The sequence below is a fragment of the Cucurbita maxima genome, unplaced genomic scaffold (genome assembly GCF_002738345.1).
Source record: "Cucurbita maxima cultivar Rimu unplaced genomic scaffold, Cmax_1.0 Cma_Scf00017, whole genome shotgun sequence".
Lineage (NCBI taxonomy): Eukaryota > Viridiplantae > Streptophyta > Magnoliopsida > Cucurbitales > Cucurbitaceae > Cucurbita > Cucurbita maxima.
This window is the reverse complement of record NW_019272033.1, coordinates 3,744,473-3,761,692: the sequence shown is the minus strand read 5'-3', so window position 1 is coordinate 3,761,692 and position 17,220 is coordinate 3,744,473. Positions and strand designations below refer to the sequence as shown.

The 17,220-nt window shown below is 40.4% G+C and overlaps 6 protein-coding genes and 1 long non-coding RNA gene across 12 annotated transcripts in view; 4 read left to right on the top strand and 3 right to left on the bottom strand.

Moving 5' to 3' along the window:
• Window positions 1–1,855, bottom strand: part of LOC111491972 — a 4,204-nt gene extending 2,349 nt beyond the window's left edge. Inside the window, exons 1-4 of one of the 2 annotated variants that reach the window (XM_023141080.1) lie at window positions 1,746–1,855; window positions 939–1,139; window positions 451–677; window positions 161–379 (exon numbers count right to left, since the gene is read on the bottom strand). In XM_023141080.1, the coding sequence (XP_022996848.1) occupies window positions 161–379; window positions 451–677; window positions 939–1,095 (603 nt within the window). In that variant the 5' untranslated portion in view covers window positions 1,096–1,139; window positions 1,746–1,855. The remainder of the gene's footprint in view (window positions 1–160; window positions 380–450; window positions 678–938; window positions 1,140–1,745) is intronic. The other variant, XM_023141081.1, reaches the window with a different exon arrangement.
• Window positions 1,856–2,879: 1,024 nt separating this feature from the next.
• On the top strand, window positions 2,880–5,212 carry LOC111491832. 2 transcript variants are annotated; one of them, XR_002719770.1, is made up of 4 exons: window positions 2,880–3,006; window positions 3,587–3,678; window positions 4,502–4,574; window positions 4,810–5,212. It is a non-coding gene; the product is annotated as an uncharacterized LOC111491832 (long non-coding RNA). The 2 variants fall into 2 exon arrangements; XR_002719769.1 differs by having other exon boundaries at window positions 3,587–3,765.
• Window positions 5,213–5,431: 219 nt separating this feature from the next.
• LOC111491830 (protein BRASSINAZOLE-RESISTANT 1-like) lies at window positions 5,432–7,004 on the top strand. Its single transcript, XM_023140884.1, has 2 exons — window positions 5,432–5,944; window positions 6,193–7,004. Exons 1-2 carry the CDS (start codon window positions 5,705–5,707, stop codon window positions 6,880–6,882), a joined length of 930 nt encoding a protein of 309 aa, XP_022996652.1. The 5' UTR covers window positions 5,432–5,704; the 3' UTR covers window positions 6,883–7,004.
• A 582-nt stretch (window positions 7,005–7,586) lies between these two features.
• On the top strand, window positions 7,587–8,567 carry LOC111491831 (peroxisomal membrane protein 11A). Its single transcript, XM_023140885.1, has one exon. It carries the CDS (start codon window positions 7,804–7,806, stop codon window positions 8,545–8,547), a length of 744 nt encoding a protein of 247 aa, XP_022996653.1. The 5' UTR covers window positions 7,587–7,803; the 3' UTR covers window positions 8,548–8,567.
• A 738-nt stretch (window positions 8,568–9,305) lies between these two features.
• On the top strand, window positions 9,306–13,187 carry LOC111491829 (lysophospholipid acyltransferase LPEAT1-like). Of its 4 annotated transcripts, none has more exons than XR_002719768.1 (9): window positions 9,306–9,933; window positions 10,093–10,212; window positions 10,307–10,344; window positions 10,559–10,623; window positions 10,886–10,954; window positions 11,539–11,744; window positions 11,830–12,120; window positions 12,279–12,342; window positions 13,035–13,187. XR_002719768.1 is itself a non-coding variant. In XM_023140880.1 (9 exons), exons 1-9 carry the CDS (start codon window positions 9,430–9,432, stop codon window positions 12,466–12,468), a joined length of 1,197 nt encoding a protein of 398 aa, XP_022996648.1. In that variant the 5' UTR covers window positions 9,306–9,429; the 3' UTR covers window positions 12,469–12,541. The 4 variants fall into 4 exon arrangements, 3 of the variants coding, with proteins under 3 accessions (XP_022996648.1, XP_022996651.1, XP_022996649.1); XM_023140880.1 differs by lacking the exon at window positions 13,035–13,187 and adding an exon at window positions 12,407–12,541 and having other exon boundaries at window positions 11,539–11,672; window positions 11,980–12,120; XM_023140883.1 differs by having other exon boundaries at window positions 9,307–9,933; window positions 11,539–11,672; window positions 11,980–12,120.
• An 83-nt stretch (window positions 13,188–13,270) lies between these two features.
• Window positions 13,271–13,642, bottom strand: LOC111492431 (protein indeterminate-domain 1-like). The gene has a single exon (XM_023141770.1). It carries the CDS (start codon window positions 13,640–13,642, stop codon window positions 13,271–13,273), a length of 372 nt encoding a protein of 123 aa, XP_022997538.1.
• A 997-nt stretch (window positions 13,643–14,639) lies between these two features.
• The window catches only part of LOC111491879 (uncharacterized membrane protein At1g75140-like), a 3,125-nt gene continuing 544 nt past the window's right edge, over window positions 14,640–17,220 (bottom strand). Inside the window, exon 2 of the mRNA XM_023140950.1 lies at window positions 14,640–17,155. Coding sequence (XP_022996718.1) covers window positions 15,018–17,021 — 2,004 coding nt within the window. The 5' untranslated portion in view covers window positions 17,022–17,155 and the 3' untranslated portion in view covers window positions 14,640–15,017. The remainder of the gene's footprint in view (window positions 17,156–17,220) is intronic.

Below are 17,220 nucleotides of genomic sequence, written 5' to 3'. Positions count from 1 at the left end.
GGGGGGGGGGGGGGGGGGGGGGGGGGGGGGGGGGGGGGGGGGGGGGGGGGGGGGGGGGGGGGGGGGGGGGGGGGGGGGGGGGGGGGGGGGGGGGGGGGGGGGGGGGGGGGGGGGGGGGGGGGGGGGGGGGGGGGGGGGGGGGGGGGATAGTGATTACAACCTTAGACTTGCTTGTCAATCCATTCGCCATGTTATTCGAAGTCGAACCATCTGTAACAACCAACTGATGATTTAGGACTGGTTCTGAATTGAGAATACTAGAAAATTCGGTTTTCTGAATCATTTCATTGTTTTGAAATTGTTCATCTCCAAGAAAGACTTTGCAAAGTGAGCTGGTCTCCTGCATATTGCCCAACCAAACAAGCAATTGACTAATAGGCTGGGTAGGAAAAGAAAAAAGGGCAATGTCAGCCAATGAACCTTTTGGCAAATAGATTTTGCAGGATATACCTCTTGCTCGATGGTTGCACGCAGGTCCATCTGATTCATCCAGTACTTTTGCATAACCCAGGCTGTTTTACTCTCATAAGGTGCTTGACCTTCATAATATTCATAACTTGTTCTCCCTCCAGTGAAGGAAGAGTTTGTATACAGTTTACAGTCTCCATCTTTCAGCTTCCAGCGACCAAAACTTGAGCCAGCATCCACGTTGCCCTCAACGTAATACCAAACTCCATCTGGACATAAAAAGTACCTTAAGCTTCATTGAAACTAAACAAGCATGTCTCAGCTGTAAATTTGTAATTCGTAACTTTGACACTGTTTTGAAAATTGAAGCAAGGAATCAACATTGAAATTGTTTTATGATATAAACTGAAAATACAATGTTCGACACGCAGCAATTCAAGAGGCCTGAGCCTTGAAGAACATCATCATATCATGAACATTTTCTGGAAAACTTGGGAAATTAACAACATGAATTCTTGTGAAAAAAGTACCTGGTAAATTTTCAGGTTTACACTGGTAAGGATTTATATCATGAACATTTGCAGGAAAAGATCCTCCACTCCTTATTCTCCATAATGCTAAAAAAGTCTCATCGTCAGTAGAAAATAAATCAAGTATAGTCGAAGAGGTGACCGTTGAAGGAGTCATGGTAACAAGGAGAAGACAGAACTCTCGTCTAATTTTGTCTAGAGCTGTTCCAAAAGATATCACAAAACGAAACTCAATTAAGCTTCAAATCAAATCAATCCAATCTCGACTACGAATTGATCACCTATAAATGGAATCTCTCTTACATGAACAAATAATTCAAATGATGGGGCACAAATGATCAAGCCACACAGCGCGTACATATCGATTCATCCGTAAAGAAAGAAACAAGAGAATAAAAAAAAAGGTCCAAAAATCACTCTGTTAATTGAAAAAATAGCTGCAACGAGCTGTAATATAAGCGACACAGAAGATCAGATATAAATGTTCCCACCCAACAATTGCAGGCTACAGCTTGGGGTTCATAAAACCCAAATCACGTATCGTTCAAAATCAACAACGAGTTAGCCGATCATTACATTACATTACATAATTTCAATCATAAAGACAGAGAGGAAACAAACACACCGATCAACTACAAGAAATAAACCCTAAACCCTAAACCCACCACTCGATCCTTCAACAATCACCATCCAAATATGATTTTCAGCGAAGAATCAAACAGAACGGAAAAATCAAGTAAAGATTGAGAGAATAGTAGATACGAGTACAAATATTCACAAAATGGGGGCGGATCAGAGAATCCCAACCTGGAAGATCGTCGATCAGAGAGAAGGAAAGATGAGTCGCTGAAGTCTCCTCGTTTGTCCCAAGAGTGGGAGAGAGCGGGAGGATGCATATATAGGGTTTGGAACGGCAGAATGGCCGTCAAAACCCAACCATGGTTACCCTAAACTCCCGCACACAGTTAACAGTTCTAATTAAACCGAACGTGGTGGTCAAATGACGAATTGGATTCACACAGCGCTTCGTCATTGCCCCCAGCTCAGTCGTTGTGGAGTTGCGAGTGAATGTGTCCCGGTGGGTGGACCCTCTTCCCCTGCTGCCCGTTATTGCCGGGCATTGCCCGTTTCTGCCCACTATTGTAATTTCCACATTCTCCAGCTGACCATTAATCTGACGTGGATGGCTCTGACAAGACACTGAATGGCTCTGACAAGACACTGAATCTATGATCCTGTTCTGCCTCTTCCTTAATGGATAAATGGTCACTTGATTCGTTGATTTTCTGACACTTTCCCTGAAGAACGTAAACGAATCTAAAATAAATAATATAATTATTAAAATACAATACATAAATAGCTCCCAATCTTTATAGTTTTCCTCAAACTGTCCCTAATCTCTAAAAATTATCCATTTTCATGCACATATATAAATATTGATATTTAAAAAAAAATAGACTTAATTTAATTTTGATTTGATCTATATATTAAAATTTATTATTATTTTTTTATTTTTATACGGTTGAACTAAAAAAAATATTTGAATTTATAGAGTTTTTAATTTTTTTAATACATTATTCCTATACCGTTAATATTCTAGTAATACCTCCAAATTTATCAATAAATTGAATTAAAGAAAATAAAAAGGTAAAAGATAAATAAAAATTCCGTCGTGGACTTTTGCGTCACGCAGAAACCATGCGGATTCCGAGACAACGCAAAGCCAAACCGAAATGCCCAAAATAACCATCGAGTGGACCCAACAATTTACTGACCGAAAACCGACTGTATCCGTTCATTATAAAATAATAATAATAATAATAATAAAATTAAAAGATAAAACGATGACGTGTTATCCAGAAGTCGGGAATCTCCTGGAATCATTCTAGGTCATTCCAGGACCTTCTTCGTCTCCGTTCCGAAGCTGCGACGGGGTGTCGTCTGGACCGTGAAGCGGTCGGCTTACTGTTCGGCCGGTTCACATTTTCCAGTTCGGTCCGTCGTCGGGCGTTGATAGGAAGGATCTGTAAACAGGGAGACTTGTGAAAATGGAGGATCGCTTAGCGAGGTATGAACTCTGTTATGTATTTTTGGTGTCTGGAATTGATCTGTTCGTGGATTCGATTTTCATATTCGTAGACGCAGTTCGTGTTTTGAATCGTTCGTACTCACGGTTTAAGGTTTCTCCTGCTGGTTTCTCCCCACGATTCTTAGGGATTAGAGAACAAGGATTGTTAGATTATACTTTTTGGTAGAACATAATTTCATTTCATAAAGCTTGAATGAAAATATAAAATTCCCTGTGAGTTAGAATTGATAAGTTCATCTTAATGTTCATCATTTGTATTTGGTTCTTGATTAGTGATTTTTATGTGTTGGAAAGTCTGGAGCTCCAATAGTGATCTGGTAATCTTCGTTTCACACACACAATCATACGATTTGGTTAAGTTCCTGCGTTGTGTGAATGTGATATTTTTTGAATTATGTGCTAACAGTATGCTTGTTGGGTGGGTGTGGAGCCAAAAGTTTCCATAAGGGGACAAATAACTTTGAAAAACTAATCTTCCATTGTTTTTGGCTTCATCCACTTCCTTCTTTACTGGTGTTTGTAAATTCCTGGCAATTTATGTGCTCCCCTTCTGCTTCAGGATCCTCTATCAATCACAGAGTAGTCAATGAGACATCCGTGGATGTGGAAGCTGAATTTCTTGATCATCAATATATAAGGTGCTTCTACATGGTATGGTAGCGACTTTGTCAACGTTTTACTATTTTTGTGAGAGATCCCACATCGGTTGGAGAGAGAAACAAAACATTTCTTACAAGGGTGTGGGAACCTCTCCTTAGTGAACGTCTTCTAAAATCTTGAGAGAAAGTTCGAAAGGAAAAATCCAAAAAAGACAATATCTTCTAGTGGTGCGTTTAAGCTCTTGCAAATAGTATCAGAGATAGATATCAGACGGTGTGCCAATGAGAACGCTGGGAGATTTGACATCTGATGGAGAGGGGAACGAAATATTCCTTATAAGGGTATGAAAATCTCTCCCTAGTAGACGTGTTTTAAAACTTTGAGAGGAAGCACATAACGAAAAGTCAAAAGCGGGCAATATTTGCTAGAGGTGAGTTTGAAAGGTTATATTTTGACTCTCATACCCATTTATTAATGAACCTAAGGATTTTCATCTGTCTTTTGGTGTTCTTGAGAAGGGTTATTTGTCATCCAAACAATATTAGTGACTGTTGTTCTCTGTTTTTTCAACCTTGCAAGTTGATCTGACGACCCTACTCTTCCAACCAAACTAATGGTTGTTTTTCATAAAGAACCTCCGGATGTTTTCAGATGTCAAAAAACCACTGGTTTGTACTTCTGTCATTTGGGAATTTTCAGATGCCTTCATTTCCAAAATTTGTTAGGTTTAGTTCTAAGTTTATCTTACGCAGAACCTGTTTTCATTGTTTCCATGTACAAGTCTGATTTGAGGCAGGTTCACAACCTTGGTCCAGGTTATAAGGTCCGCATGTCTTTCATATTTTAGACTAACCTCTTTCTTCTCGGCCGACAGGTGGTCCTCTCCCGCTCTCTCTCTATCGGTCGAGCAGCTTCACTCCTTTCCAATCTCATTTTTTGATCGACAGGTAGGGTTTATTCTAAGGTTCCTTATTCCGATTGTAAAGCAGAATAAGTACTTCGCCCTGCCCCTGTCTTATAAAACAGATCCTAAAAAAACAAACGCACAAAAAAAATTGAAAAGGAAAGAAGAAATCTGTATTCATGAGATATAGAGTTTTAAAAGTGTAAAGATGCTCTTGGTGTTCTAATCGTAGTATTTAGAGTTTCGGTGGTTGTTTGTTTAATGTGGAGCATCTGCAGGAGTATGCCAAAAGCTAGGTTACTACATCGAACTGTTTGCTCGAGAGATGAATCCCGGATGCCATTTTTAAGAATCACGATGCTTCACAATCACGTAAGTCATGCCATGCCGGGATTCATGCATCTATCCTCATGCAGGGGGTGGGGTTATGGCCTTGAATTCGAGTAATGGGTCATTTTCCAAAGCCATATGGGGGGTGGCCACATGCTTTGATCTTTTGCCTAGCATGGGCATCTGCGAGTGCTCCCAATCCCTCGAAGGAAAGCTGTCGTGTCAGCCACGGCCCCACCCTGCTGCTAATTATTTGTATCATAACCAACTCATTTATGCTTCTTCTAATTATTAGAAAACATTTGTATACAATAATAAAATAAACAATGTAATATCCTTAAATTAAATTTATTTACTTTCTACCCATATTTAAATAAAAAGAAATATAATAATTTTATATAATAAATGGGACTAAAAAATGAGTCCCAAATTTTAGTCGAATTTCAATTGGTTTGGAAAAAAGAAACATGTTTTTAATCATTAACTAATTTTAGGGTATATATGTATATATATTATTATTTTGGTTGAAAATAGCTCATCACGCGTGGCAGTGGTGGTCTGACGTGGACTCTTAATCACCGTCCGATCAGGAGGCCCAGCCGTTTTCAACCATGTGGGGCCCAAAGTCAAAGGACAAGGAAATCAAACCGCAGTCGTCGTGGTCGTCGTCTTCTTCTACTTCTTTGTCTTCTTTTCCTACTGTAAAATTCTCCATTTCTTCCGTGTACTTTAATACCCCACCCTCACTCACCACTTCTTCCAATAATCCAAATCCCACAGCCGTTTTCCATTTCCTGCGGGACTTCCCTTCCTCACGCCATTCTCGCTGCGGAAAACCGGAAAATGACCTCCGACGGCGCCACTTCTGCCACCACTTGCCGGCGGAAGCCGTCCTGGAGGGAGCGGGAGAATAATCGGACCAGAGAACGACGAAGGAGAGCCATCGCGGCTAAGATCTACGCTGGCCTTAGGGCTCAAGGCAACTTCAATTTGCCTAAACATTGTGACAATAACGAGGTCCTTAAAGCCCTCTGTGCTGATGCTGGTTGGACCGTCGAAGACGACGGAACCACTTATCGGAAGGTCGGTTGATTTTCCTCTTCTTTTCTTGCTCTCGATCGGTAATCGGAATTAGCGATTTGTGTACTTGTTCTTGTCTCTGTTGGATTTGAATTTTGATCTGTTCGAATCGCCACCGGGATCGATCTGGAAAGTCGATCGGGGGTTTGGTTCTTGTAATTGATTTGAATCAGGTTGAAATTTTGTGAATTAAGTTGGATTGTGCCCTAGAAATGAAATGATAGATGGTGTTGTGTTTGTTCTTGGAACAGGGATGCAGGCCGCCCCCAATCGATATCGTCGGCAGTTCCAACAGAGCCACCCCCTACACATCCCAAAATCCAAGCCCATTGTCTTCTTCATTTCCTAGTCCTATGGCATCCTATCAAGTCAGTCCCTCCTCCTCCTCCTTCCCGAGCCCGTCCCGTTTGGACGCCAACCATCCATCAAACCTCATTCCATATCTTCGCCAAGCGATTCCCAAATCACTTCCTGGTCTTAGAATCTCAAACAGTGCTCCCGTGACGCCTCCTCTTTCATCCCCTGCCTCAAATTGGGAGGTCACGGCTAAAGAATCCTTGTCCTTGTTGAATTACCCTTTCTTTGCAGTATCCGCCCCAGCTAGCCCGACACGCCCTCAGCTGCTGCATACTCCCGCCACGATCCACGAATGCGATGAGTCTGAATCATCCACCAATGACTCCAATCAATGGGCACTTCTCCGTGCCTGTGCGCCAACTTCTCCCACCTTCAACCTTATGAAACCTGCTGATCAGCATGCTCTGCACGGTGGTTTCATCAAAGAAAATGGAAGAGGAAAAGAATTTGAGTTCTTGGGCTGCAAGGTTAAGCCCTGGGAAGGGGAGAAGATCCATGAAGTTGGATTGGAGGATTTAGAGCTCACACTCGGTAGCTGTAAGGCTCAAAATGATAACAATAGTAAGAAACCTTGTTTTGATTGATTCATAATCTATCTGGGAATTTTGATATATGTCATATTAAAAACACTGAAATGAAGAACACATATTGCTCTGTTTTTCATCGTTCAAACTCTGTTTCAATTCAGTTCAACCATTTGCTTGAATTTTCCATTGGATGGAACTGAAAATGGATCGGGATTGGGATTGGGATTGGGGTTGTAGTGGGGTGGGGGCCATGAGAGCTGGTTGGATGTGCTTATGGCAGAGCCCGACAAGCTCCATGTTCGACCACACACTTTTAATGAATACAGTTGACAACGTAATAAAAGACAAGAAAGTTCTGTCCTTGCATATCTTGACTACAGATTCAAGCTGACTGCCATGGGTTGTCTTCTTCCACGGTTTCAACATGATTATGTTTGGATTAAATTAAATTAAACGTTCAAATGTTCTAAACCAGTGAATTTTGGAATCAACATACGATTCAAGTTTGATATTGTAATCTCTAGTGGCTTTACTTTGGCCTTTCTCAAAAGGCCTCATCCTGTAGAAATTATTATTTGATTATAAATTCATGATTATTCTTTTGATTAGGCCTAAATTGTAGATGAACTTACATCCTCCAACAATTTTCACCAATTAGATAAATATTAGTTGATTTAACATAAAAATAAAAAAGTATTTTTTTAAAATGTATTTTGAGAGAGTTAAAAAAACAAAAAATAAAATAAATAAATAAACAAGCACTCTCCTCCAAGCTTATGGTCTCCGTCTCCTGCAAATTCTCTTGTTTTTTTCTTTTTTCTTTTATTATTTTCTCTGACTTAACGAATGTCATGGCACGAATAAATAGAACAAAATCAGAATCCCCCAAACGACGTCGTTGGATACTCATCTCTCAAATTAATCTCCAATCTCCGGTCAATTTGGGGGAAACAGAAACTTCCCGCCGCTAGCACCGCCATGGCTTCCAAAGCTCCCCCCTCCTCTACCGAGAAACAAAGAGACTTCTTCAATCACCTCGAAGCTTACCTCGCAAAGAGAGACGGCGTCGACAAGCTCTTGAAAATCTCCAGGTACGCCACCAAGATCATCCTCTCCTCCTCCGCTCTTCCCGAATCCCTTCCTCTAACGCACCGTCTCAAGAGCTTCGAATCCAGCGTCGGCGTCAGCCGCAAGGCCTTCCGTCTCGGAAAATTCATCCAAGACCTAAACGCCTTGAGAAATTCGCATTTCGAATCTAGCCAACAACTTCTGCTCGCTCTCGTTGCCTATGGCGGAGAGGGATTTTATTACTTTATCGAACAGTTCATTTGGTTGGCTAAATCTGGTTTAATTGACAAACGGCACTCGAATCACTTGCAGAAGATCAGCGCGTGGGCGGAATTAATCGGCTATATCGGGAGTATTTCGTTGAAATTTAGGGATTTGAAACGGATTCTTGAAGACGAGGCGTGTTTGAAAGCGAGTATTGAGATTGCAGTTACCAGAGGGGATAAACATCGAGAAGAGGAAGAGAAGATGAAGAAATTGCAAACGAAAAAGCTGATGAAGAAGCTTTCGATTGTTCAAGATTTTGCCGATGGATTCATGGCGGCGGCGGACATTCGCGATGGGAATGGCCGGCTTTCAGGTCCTCATCTAATTTCTTGGGCTGGGCTTATCTCGGCATTGATTAGCACTCATAAGAACTGGATATCATGCTGAAATTCCTCTCCGTCTCGATCTTACTAGGCTCAATTTTCTGTCCATTTTAGATTTAGTTCATTTCAAAACATTCATAGCACACAGCTACACACATTATTATACTTTTTAACATTTTTAAAAATTGAGGATAATATTTAAACTTTTAAAAATTTATAAATATATATATATATATTTTTATAGATAAAGTGATTAATTTAGCCCACTGCCAAACAGTATACACGTGACTCGATAAATTTTATTATACCAATTAAATCTCTTCCAGTTATGTCGCTATTCCTTGCTGTAAATCAACGTATAAAATTAACTTTAAATTTACATTATCGTCTAATTACACCTTTTGATGATATTAAAAAATTATTTTGATGGTAACAATTTAGTTTACAAAGTTTATTTTATAAAGATTATACTTTTAAACTCAGTAACAATTTAGTCTCCTTCATTTTTACTGGATAATAACAAAATACATATAATAAAGTCTTCACGGAAGTCAAGAAATAAACATGTTTTTAACGTAGAATTAAATTATCAAACAATTATGAGCGCATAATTGAAAATCTAAAGAATTTTAGAGTTATATAATTAAAACAGGTAAATTCGTATATTATAGATATTTAATAAATATTTTTTTTAAAAAAATTATTCGATCTGTTAGAAATAAAATAAAATTTTATATCCAATTTTAAACTTTGGTATTTAAATTTTTTTTAAAAAAATGAAAACTAAATTTATAATTTAAAAAATTAAGAAAGCTAAATTAAAAATGAAAGAGATAGGAGCAAAAAGAAAACGGTCGTGACAACGCGATCTTAGTCTGGAAGCTCCTGAGGAGCTTGGCGAAGCATAGAAATCTTGATCGAATCGGAATCGCGTCTGCATAGGGAAATGGCGTCTGAGCTCCACCAATTGAGGTTCGACCCACCCCAATCCAACGCGTCCGATGAGTCTTCTGCCCAGGACGATCGTCCACTGTTGAATCCAGACTCTGACGCCGTCGCCGTCGCCGACGACGATTCCGACGATCTCCACCAGAAATATGCTCCGTTTGTCCGACGAGATGTTTACGGCACCATGGGCCGAGGGGAGCTGCCGTGGATGGAGAAGGTGCTGCTAGCAATAGCGCTCGTTACAATCGTTCCTATACGGGTGGTTATTGGGATGAGTTTGCTGTTCCTCTATTACATGATTTGCAGAGTTTGCACGTTTTTTCACGATCCGAATAGGGAGACGGATGAGCAGGAGGACTACGCGCACATGGTGGGATGGAGGAGGTCCGTAATTGTTTGCACCGGAAGATTTCTGTCCAGAGCCATGTTATTCGTTTTAGGGTTTTATTGGATTTCGGAAGTTTATCGAATCCTGCCAAATGAGGACAAGTCAACTAACGAGGTGCGCTTTAATTTCTGCTGTCTTTTCCAAGTTCAGACTCGGTCATTGTTTTGTTCTGCTTTCTTGTATATTTCAGTTCATAGTTATCTTAAACTCTACATCTTTGAGATTGTTCTCGTGTTCACTGTTATTTGCTCTTTCCTCTTGAATGATGTCTAGAACGAGGGGCAAGAGAAGTCTCAAGAATCTGAAAGACCCGGGGCTATTATCAGCAACCATGTATCATATTTGGATATCTTGTATCATATGTCTTCTTCCTTTCCAAGTTTTGTTGCTAAGGTTTGTTCAAACATAATTTTTCTACTTTTACTACAACGACAGATTCTGCTTTTCTGATCCTCGATTTTTCTTCTTTTCCTTTGTTTGGCTGAAGAGATCAGTGGCTAACATTCCTCTGGTTGGTATTATCAGGTTAGCCTTGTTCTTTCTGGTACATCTTGACTTCTCTACTGTATTGCATCATATGCATTCGGTTCCCAAATATTGGTTTCATTGAATTATTTTACAAAAACCCAACTTTCTATCGAAGGGTAATCTTCAAAATTTAGGGGAAAATCCAAAAATTACCCCTGAACCTGTTTGACGTTTTATGTTGCTCAAGTTTAGCTGTTGTTGTTTGTGACAGCAAGTGCCTTGGCTGTGTTTATGTTCAACGGGAGTCAAAGACATCTGACTCCAAGGGTGTTTCAGGTAGATTGTTGTTGCTTTTTGAAACTTGTTTAGAGATACTCATTCCATTGGCTTTATGACTTATATTTGAGTTCGTTAGTTTTTTTAAGACAACATAGGAAACCATCATTGTTCGCACAATCTTATTGTAAATCCCCAATACCGCACGACTCTTGCATTAGAGTTCATTCAAGGACATTAGTCCCACGAAATAGCTCTTAACTGATGTTCATCTGTAATTCCGCATCTGGTCTTCAGATATTAATCATCCTGTTGCTTGTAGGTGTTGTGAGTGAAAGAATTCGAGAAGCTGTGAAGAATAGCTCTGCTCCCATGATGATGCTTTTTCCAGGTTTCTTAATGTGGTCTTAACCACATTCTCTTTTATTTTGTTTCTTCCTGATTTATGCGTGCCCCTTTAACTTAAGAGAATCACAATGCTTCAACTTATCTCATTTTGATAGTTGAGGACTTTTGGCTTTGTTATTTAAGCAAGGTATACATTTACCTAACTCACAGTGCTTGAAATTATCTGACTCCTTTCTCATAGTTCCTAAAGAAGCTTTTGGCTTTGTTTCTTCCAGAACTTCTTTTTTTTTTTTTTTAATTCTTAACATGATCATCAGTAAGCTCATTAGCCACCAAACAAGAGTCATTAGTTTCTCTGTCTTCCATGAAAGAAAATTGGGAAGAAGAAACGGAGGGAGAGCTTTTTTGAGCGTTTCAGCTAAAACTTTGGGAAGGGGATAAGATTGTTGGGGCAAAAAGCCTCATTCTTTTGGCTTCTGATTCTTAGATAGCAATAAAAAGTGTATGAATATCGACAAATTTACTTGTGAGAATGGCTATTGTGATAATCTAAGGACTAGTTAAGAATTTGTGCTTGTGGGTTTTTCATCGTCCAAGTTGTTTAATGTGTTATTATTACTTCTACAGAAGGAACAACTACTAATGGCGAGTTTCTCCTTCCATTCAAAACGGGTGCATTTTTGTCGAGAGCTCCAGTTCTTCCATTGATTTTAAGATATCCGTATCAGAGATTTAGTTTGGCCTGGGAATCAATAACAGGAGTAAGGCATTCTATTTTATTCTACTTTGCCCTCTCATCATGTCTTCTTAAACTTTTGAAGGAGAATTAGCTGAATGGAAGACATTCATTATCGAATCGAGTGGTGCAGTACCTTTTGATGTGTTGGACTTTCTAAATATTGAACATTTTTAATACCCCAGACATGGATTGAACCCACAGCGCCTTACATGAGTTTGTTGCTTTTACCTCAAATTGTTGAACCCCAACTCGTTTGTGGCAACCCTTTTGATATTGTAAAAGGTTTCAGGACCACCCAGTTTAATAGATATTTGAATTCTTATTGGCAGGGCCGTCATTTTTTACTTCTTCTCTGTCAATTTGTAAATCACATGGAGGTAATAAGACTGCCTGTCTACGTCCCATCACCAGAAGAAAAGAATGATCTGAAGCTTTATGCTAATAATGTTAGAAGGTTGATGGCCAAAGAGGTATGCTTTCTCCTTCGTTGCACTATTCTATAATCATTTAGGAGACAACGAGAAAAACTTTGAGACCTTTCTGATTAATTTTCTTTCAAGATAGTTTCCTATGCAATCACAATTTTCAGAGCTCGAGCTAAAGTTATGGCGACTGCTTTTATCTGCAGGGAAATATGATGCTTTCGGATATTGGACTCGCGGAGAAGCGTGTTTATCTTGCTGCTCTGAATGGTAATAATAACACCCATATTGTTTTGCATCAGAAAGACGACTGAATTCACTAGTTCGTGTGTAGTTTTAGTTTGTCCAGGAATGAACTTTTATGATGGGGGAAGTTACGCACCCGGGTACTACTAGAGTGTGTTTCTTGGCCTGTATAATATATATATCTAACAAACATAATATTTGAGTAGAGTTTAGTTTTTACTTAGTATGGTGTGAGTTTGTGTGTGACATCCTACGTTGGAGAAGGGAATAAAACATTTCTTATAAGGGTGTAGAAACCTCTCCCTAGAAGACGCGTTTTAAAACTGTGAGGTTTAGTGTCAAAACAGATAATATCTTCTAGTGGTGGACTTGAGCTATTACAAATGATACTAGAGTCGGTTACCGGACGAGGACGTTAGCCCCCAATGGGGGTAGATTGTAAGATCTCATATCGGTTAAAAAGGGAAAGGAAGCATTCGTTATAAGGGTGTGAAAATCTCTCCTCTGGAAGATGCGTTTTAAAACCATGAGGTGGGGACGCATTTTAAAACCGTGAGGTTGAGCAAAAACAGATAATATATGCATGATTTAAGTTTTGGGAATGGAATTGAAAGGGTTGGCAATATTTGAACGTGTCAGAAATTGCCTTGAGAAAGCAAGCTTAAGCAAGCCTATTAATCCGAATTCTGAGGTGTTGTCTCTTTGGTGTTCTGCAGGTACACCGCAGCAATGCTAATTTGGGATGTCATCATCTGTAAATTCTTGTAGATGATAAATATATGGAAAACAAAATACCCTCACCATCATGTGCAAGTATTCATTAATTAATATCATCCCGAATAAACTTGTTCGTATGATTCTTCTTGGGATTTTTCATTTGTGCTGCGTAGCTTGTGTACGTTCTTGTGAGTCTCATCAAATTTAGGATTTTCAATTCGGCTGAGGATTCAGTTCACATGTGAATCTCACGATAATTTTGTTTGAGAATCATGAGGTCCAGCAGGCTGAGCTTGACGTAGATTCGTTTTCGAATCTCATTGCTCGTCCGCTGCCGGAGCTTCCAAGGCAATTTGTGGCCGCGTCGATGAAGCTGAAGGTTCTGGTCTCGTTTGAATCCTCTGTTGCAGATCTCGCACGGGAATCGGTTTGTTGCTAGAAGCGATTTCGGCGACAGAACGATCACCAACGCTGCCGGATCTGGTATCCCCGGGAGATTCCGCTTCTTCTTCGCTACAGCTACAGCGTCGATTATCTCGATTTCAACTCCCGGCGAGCAAGATGCCGCAACCGCCGCCGTTGGAGGATTATTCTCTACCGATACCATTGGAGATTTTCGATTCAGAAAATTAGAGCCGGAGAAGAAATGAAAACCGGACTACTTAGAGAATTTCAGAGCATCATTTTCTTTGAGTTTTACGTAAATGTCAAAATTAAACCGGTCGTCGGATTTTTCGCCGGGAATGCGTGATCCTTCGAGGCGGCGGTCACTTCGCAGTTCACACTTGGGAGGAACAAGAGGGGCAGAAGTTGAAGAAAGAGCCAGAAATTTAAAATTTCGGTTATCTTTTCTTTTTTTCTTCTTATTAAAGCGGCGCGCCAACCATGGTTAAGCTTCCAACTACGTGTAGGTGGATATACCCTGGGCCCCACGGACGCCACGTGTCCGGAGCTGCGGGTTTATTAATTTTCGTAGGCCAAGTCGGACTACTTCAGCCGGTACATGACGTATAGTAGAATAATTTATTCCATTTTTTTAAAAACCAGAGCCACGAAAAGACGATTATACCCCTAAACAAATTATCAGATTAAAAGAACTCGTGACAGAATAATTTCTCCGACCAACAGTGTACAGGAAGAATCTCGCCACGTGTAAGATGATGACGAGGGATTTTATTTTAGAAAAGGAAGGGTTGTAGATCCGAGATTGTAGGTTTGGTTGCATATTATAAAATCTCCTAACCCTTAATCTGGATATGGGAGTTAGGACAGCTATGGAAAACAAGTCTCGTCTTAACCCAAACTTCAAATGAATTTGAAGCTGAAGGAAAAGCAAGAAACTCCACAACCATCCAACCAAGGTGTAGAACAATGCATGATCTGGGGAATTTGCAGTAATGCTATTCATATAGGCTGTTGATCGAACAAACCGAATCGGTTTGGTCTGTGTCGCTGTCTGAAATGGTACAAACTTTACACCAAGCAAGAAGAACATTATACAGATCGCAGGTTGTAAGCAAGGCGATTCAAATGTAAGAACTAAGCTTACCCAGACAAGCATGAACCCCAGAGGACTCATGTTTCAGGACGAGTTGTTTATAATATTCGTAAACTCGTGATTCTTCGTATTTCTACTTGATAGTATAATTTTACATGATACATCTCATGAAGAACTTGAATTTAAGTTAAGACTGTTAAAACATTGAGCAGGCATGATGGAATCAGCCGAAGTATGCAAAGGGTAACAACAATTTCAAGAAGAAAATTGCATTATTTCACCTTTTTTTTTTTTTTTTTTCTTTTCCTTCTCCTTTGCATGCAACTAGAAACACAGAGATACAGTAATATACGAGATCAAACACGTTCGTACCGACCAGCAAACGCAAACGAGCAATGGGCAATGGGAAAAAAGAGAACGTAATCAGGACTCAAGAACTTGAACTCTTTGAAGCAAAGATTTCTAGCTGATACCTACTTTTCCTTTAACTGCTTTCATCCACCACCTGATTCACCACCTGGTTGTTTGCAAATAGAGGCTCCCTTCGTTTCGGAAATCCTGGAGGTTCTAACGGCGATCCCCTAAATTTGAGCTCAGAAGCTGCTCTATAATTTGGATCAACTGCAGCCTGTCTCGAGCTATGGTCACTTGTCGTAGCTGGCCTAAAAGAACTCGTTACCCCGCCAGGATACCCTGTAGGAGAACCATAACGCCGTGGCGGTCCTCTTAGGCCGCTGCCTCCTCTGAGATCCATCATATCAGTACTTCTCGAAGGAGTGTCTATGAAAGACGTTCGCATATCAGTACTTCTCGAAGGAGTGTCTATGAAAGACGTTCGCTCGGTCGATCCAGTTCCCAGTGGAGCTCCGGTAGTTGGTGAAGTGGCAGTAAAAGGGTCATCGGGTCCCCATGAAGTGAGTGCCTCCTTTTTCTTGGCAAAGAATTGCCAAGCTCCAAAGAGAAATAGTATGAAAAACAGAACAGGGCTTGTCCAGAGCATTGTGTTGAACTCTCCTTTATAAATTGGAAGATTAGAGCGATACATTCCTATATATCCACCTCCTAGTCCAAGAACCACAAGCTTTTCACGATCACTAGATATTAAGGGTATAAATTTTCCTTGAGACTCTAAATCCAAATTCTGGTTATTCAGGAAAGATGACCTGATCTCGTCCAAACGAGCCGAAAATAGAAGCCTCGGTGCACCAACTCTAACATAATGCTGCGACGACACGTTGAAAACATGAACCTTTTCGCTGCCAATCACAAGCAAATAACCCTTAACTGCCTGAAAGAAAAGTGGTTCATCAAGCTCAAACTTCTTCTTAGATCTAACCCTGCATTTAAAGTTCATTATATCTCCCAACAACATAACATGAATTAAATCGCCATCTGATGTAAACCCATAGGCTTTAGATCGCTCTGTGGCATCAAACACGTAGTTTCGAGCTAGAGAATAATTCAATCCCTCGCATTCGGATTCCCTAAGTTTCATGCTCCTCAAATCCAATGAGCCAGCACCAGTTTCTGTCAAGAACAAAAGCCTCTGCTTCAAGAATGCTATCGGCCTACTCGTCGGCATGACAGAACCATAAACTGTCCCATCTTCTCTGAAAACCTTGATCTTTCCCTTGACATCTGAAGACAGAATGTACCTGGTCCTCCCAACATGATGAACTTCCAATATGGAAATTGGCGACTTCTCCTCTCGACCATCAGTGACCACAAATTCCAAAACATGTTCCATGAAAATCGAATTCGACTCCTCCCCGTTTGATCCCTCCCAAATCCGAAGCATCGAGATCGCCCCGCTCTCGTGCCCAGTAACCAGAAGGGTCTCGTTCTTATAAATAGACATATACGAAAGCGTTGCAGTAATGGGTGATCCAGACATCGTACGAAGCTCAACCGCAACATCTCCATTTCTCACAAAGACATAAATTCTCCCTGTCTCATCTCCAACCGCAACATACTTGCTATGCCCCTCAAAATCCCTGAGCGGCAAGACATTGATAGAAGTAGCATCAGACTCCAGTTTTACAGCCGACAAAAAGTGGAACCTCTCAGACCAAAATGGACTGTATTTGGTCACTGAAACAGCTCTCCCTCTACCCCCATCTTGAATTTTAGTGTCCAAAGCGCCATCTCCACCATCATTCAAACCATCTTCTTTACCCCCGCCTAAACTAACCACCTCAGGCACAACCCGCCTCGAAGCATCAGTATTCAACTTCACATCTCTATGCACCGCCGTGGGAATATTAGATAACCTCAGCTCCAACTTACTAACTACATCGCTAAGGTTTCTCACTAACTCTTCGAGATTTTTCAGTAGATCATACTGTCTAGTTTCAAAAGGGACTTCAGTTTCAGATTGGTTCAGCTCAAAGGAGCTGGAACAACATACAAAATCCCTAGAAACATGGGGAATACCAAAAACGAATAGAAAATATATGAAAAGAAGCTTGCCTTTCCGCGGATTCGCCATTCAATAAGCTAGGAGAAGCTATTCAATACCTCGCCATTCAGAGTGAACTTAAATTTCGGATCTCTGATTCTGTTCGGATCTGGGAACAGGAGCGTTTCGCCGAAAACTTACCTGGATTTCTTTTGTTTGTTTCGCTTTTTTTACGAATCCGTGAGAAGTTATTACAGATCAAGAAAAAAAAAAAAAAAAAAAAAAAAAA

Bases quoted from the DNA above. Each gene is read 5' to 3' on its own strand.
- LOC111492431 (XM_023141770.1), bottom strand. From the start codon at position 13,642: ATGGTATCGGTAGAGAATAATCCTCCAACGGCGGCGGTTGCGGCATCT.
- LOC111491830 (XM_023140884.1), top strand. From the start codon at position 5,705: ATGACCTCCGACGGCGCCACTTCTGCCACCACTTGCCGGCGGAAGCCG. The intron at 5,945-6,192 runs GTCGGTTGATTT...TTCTTGGAACAG, and splicing joins ACGGAACCACTTATCGGAAG to GGATGCAGGCCGCCCCCAAT.
- LOC111491829 (XM_023140880.1), top strand. From the start codon at position 9,430: ATGGCGTCTGAGCTCCACCAATTGAGGTTCGACCCACCCCAATCCAAC. The intron at 10,345-10,558 runs GTTAGCCTTGTT...TGTTTGTGACAG, and splicing joins CCTCTGGTTGGTATTATCAG to CAAGTGCCTTGGCTGTGTTT. The intron at 12,343-12,406 runs GTAATAATAACA...GTTCGTGTGTAG, and splicing joins TTATCTTGCTGCTCTGAATG to TTTTAGTTTGTCCAGGAATG.
- LOC111491831 (XM_023140885.1), top strand. From the start codon at position 7,804: ATGGCTTCCAAAGCTCCCCCCTCCTCTACCGAGAAACAAAGAGACTTC.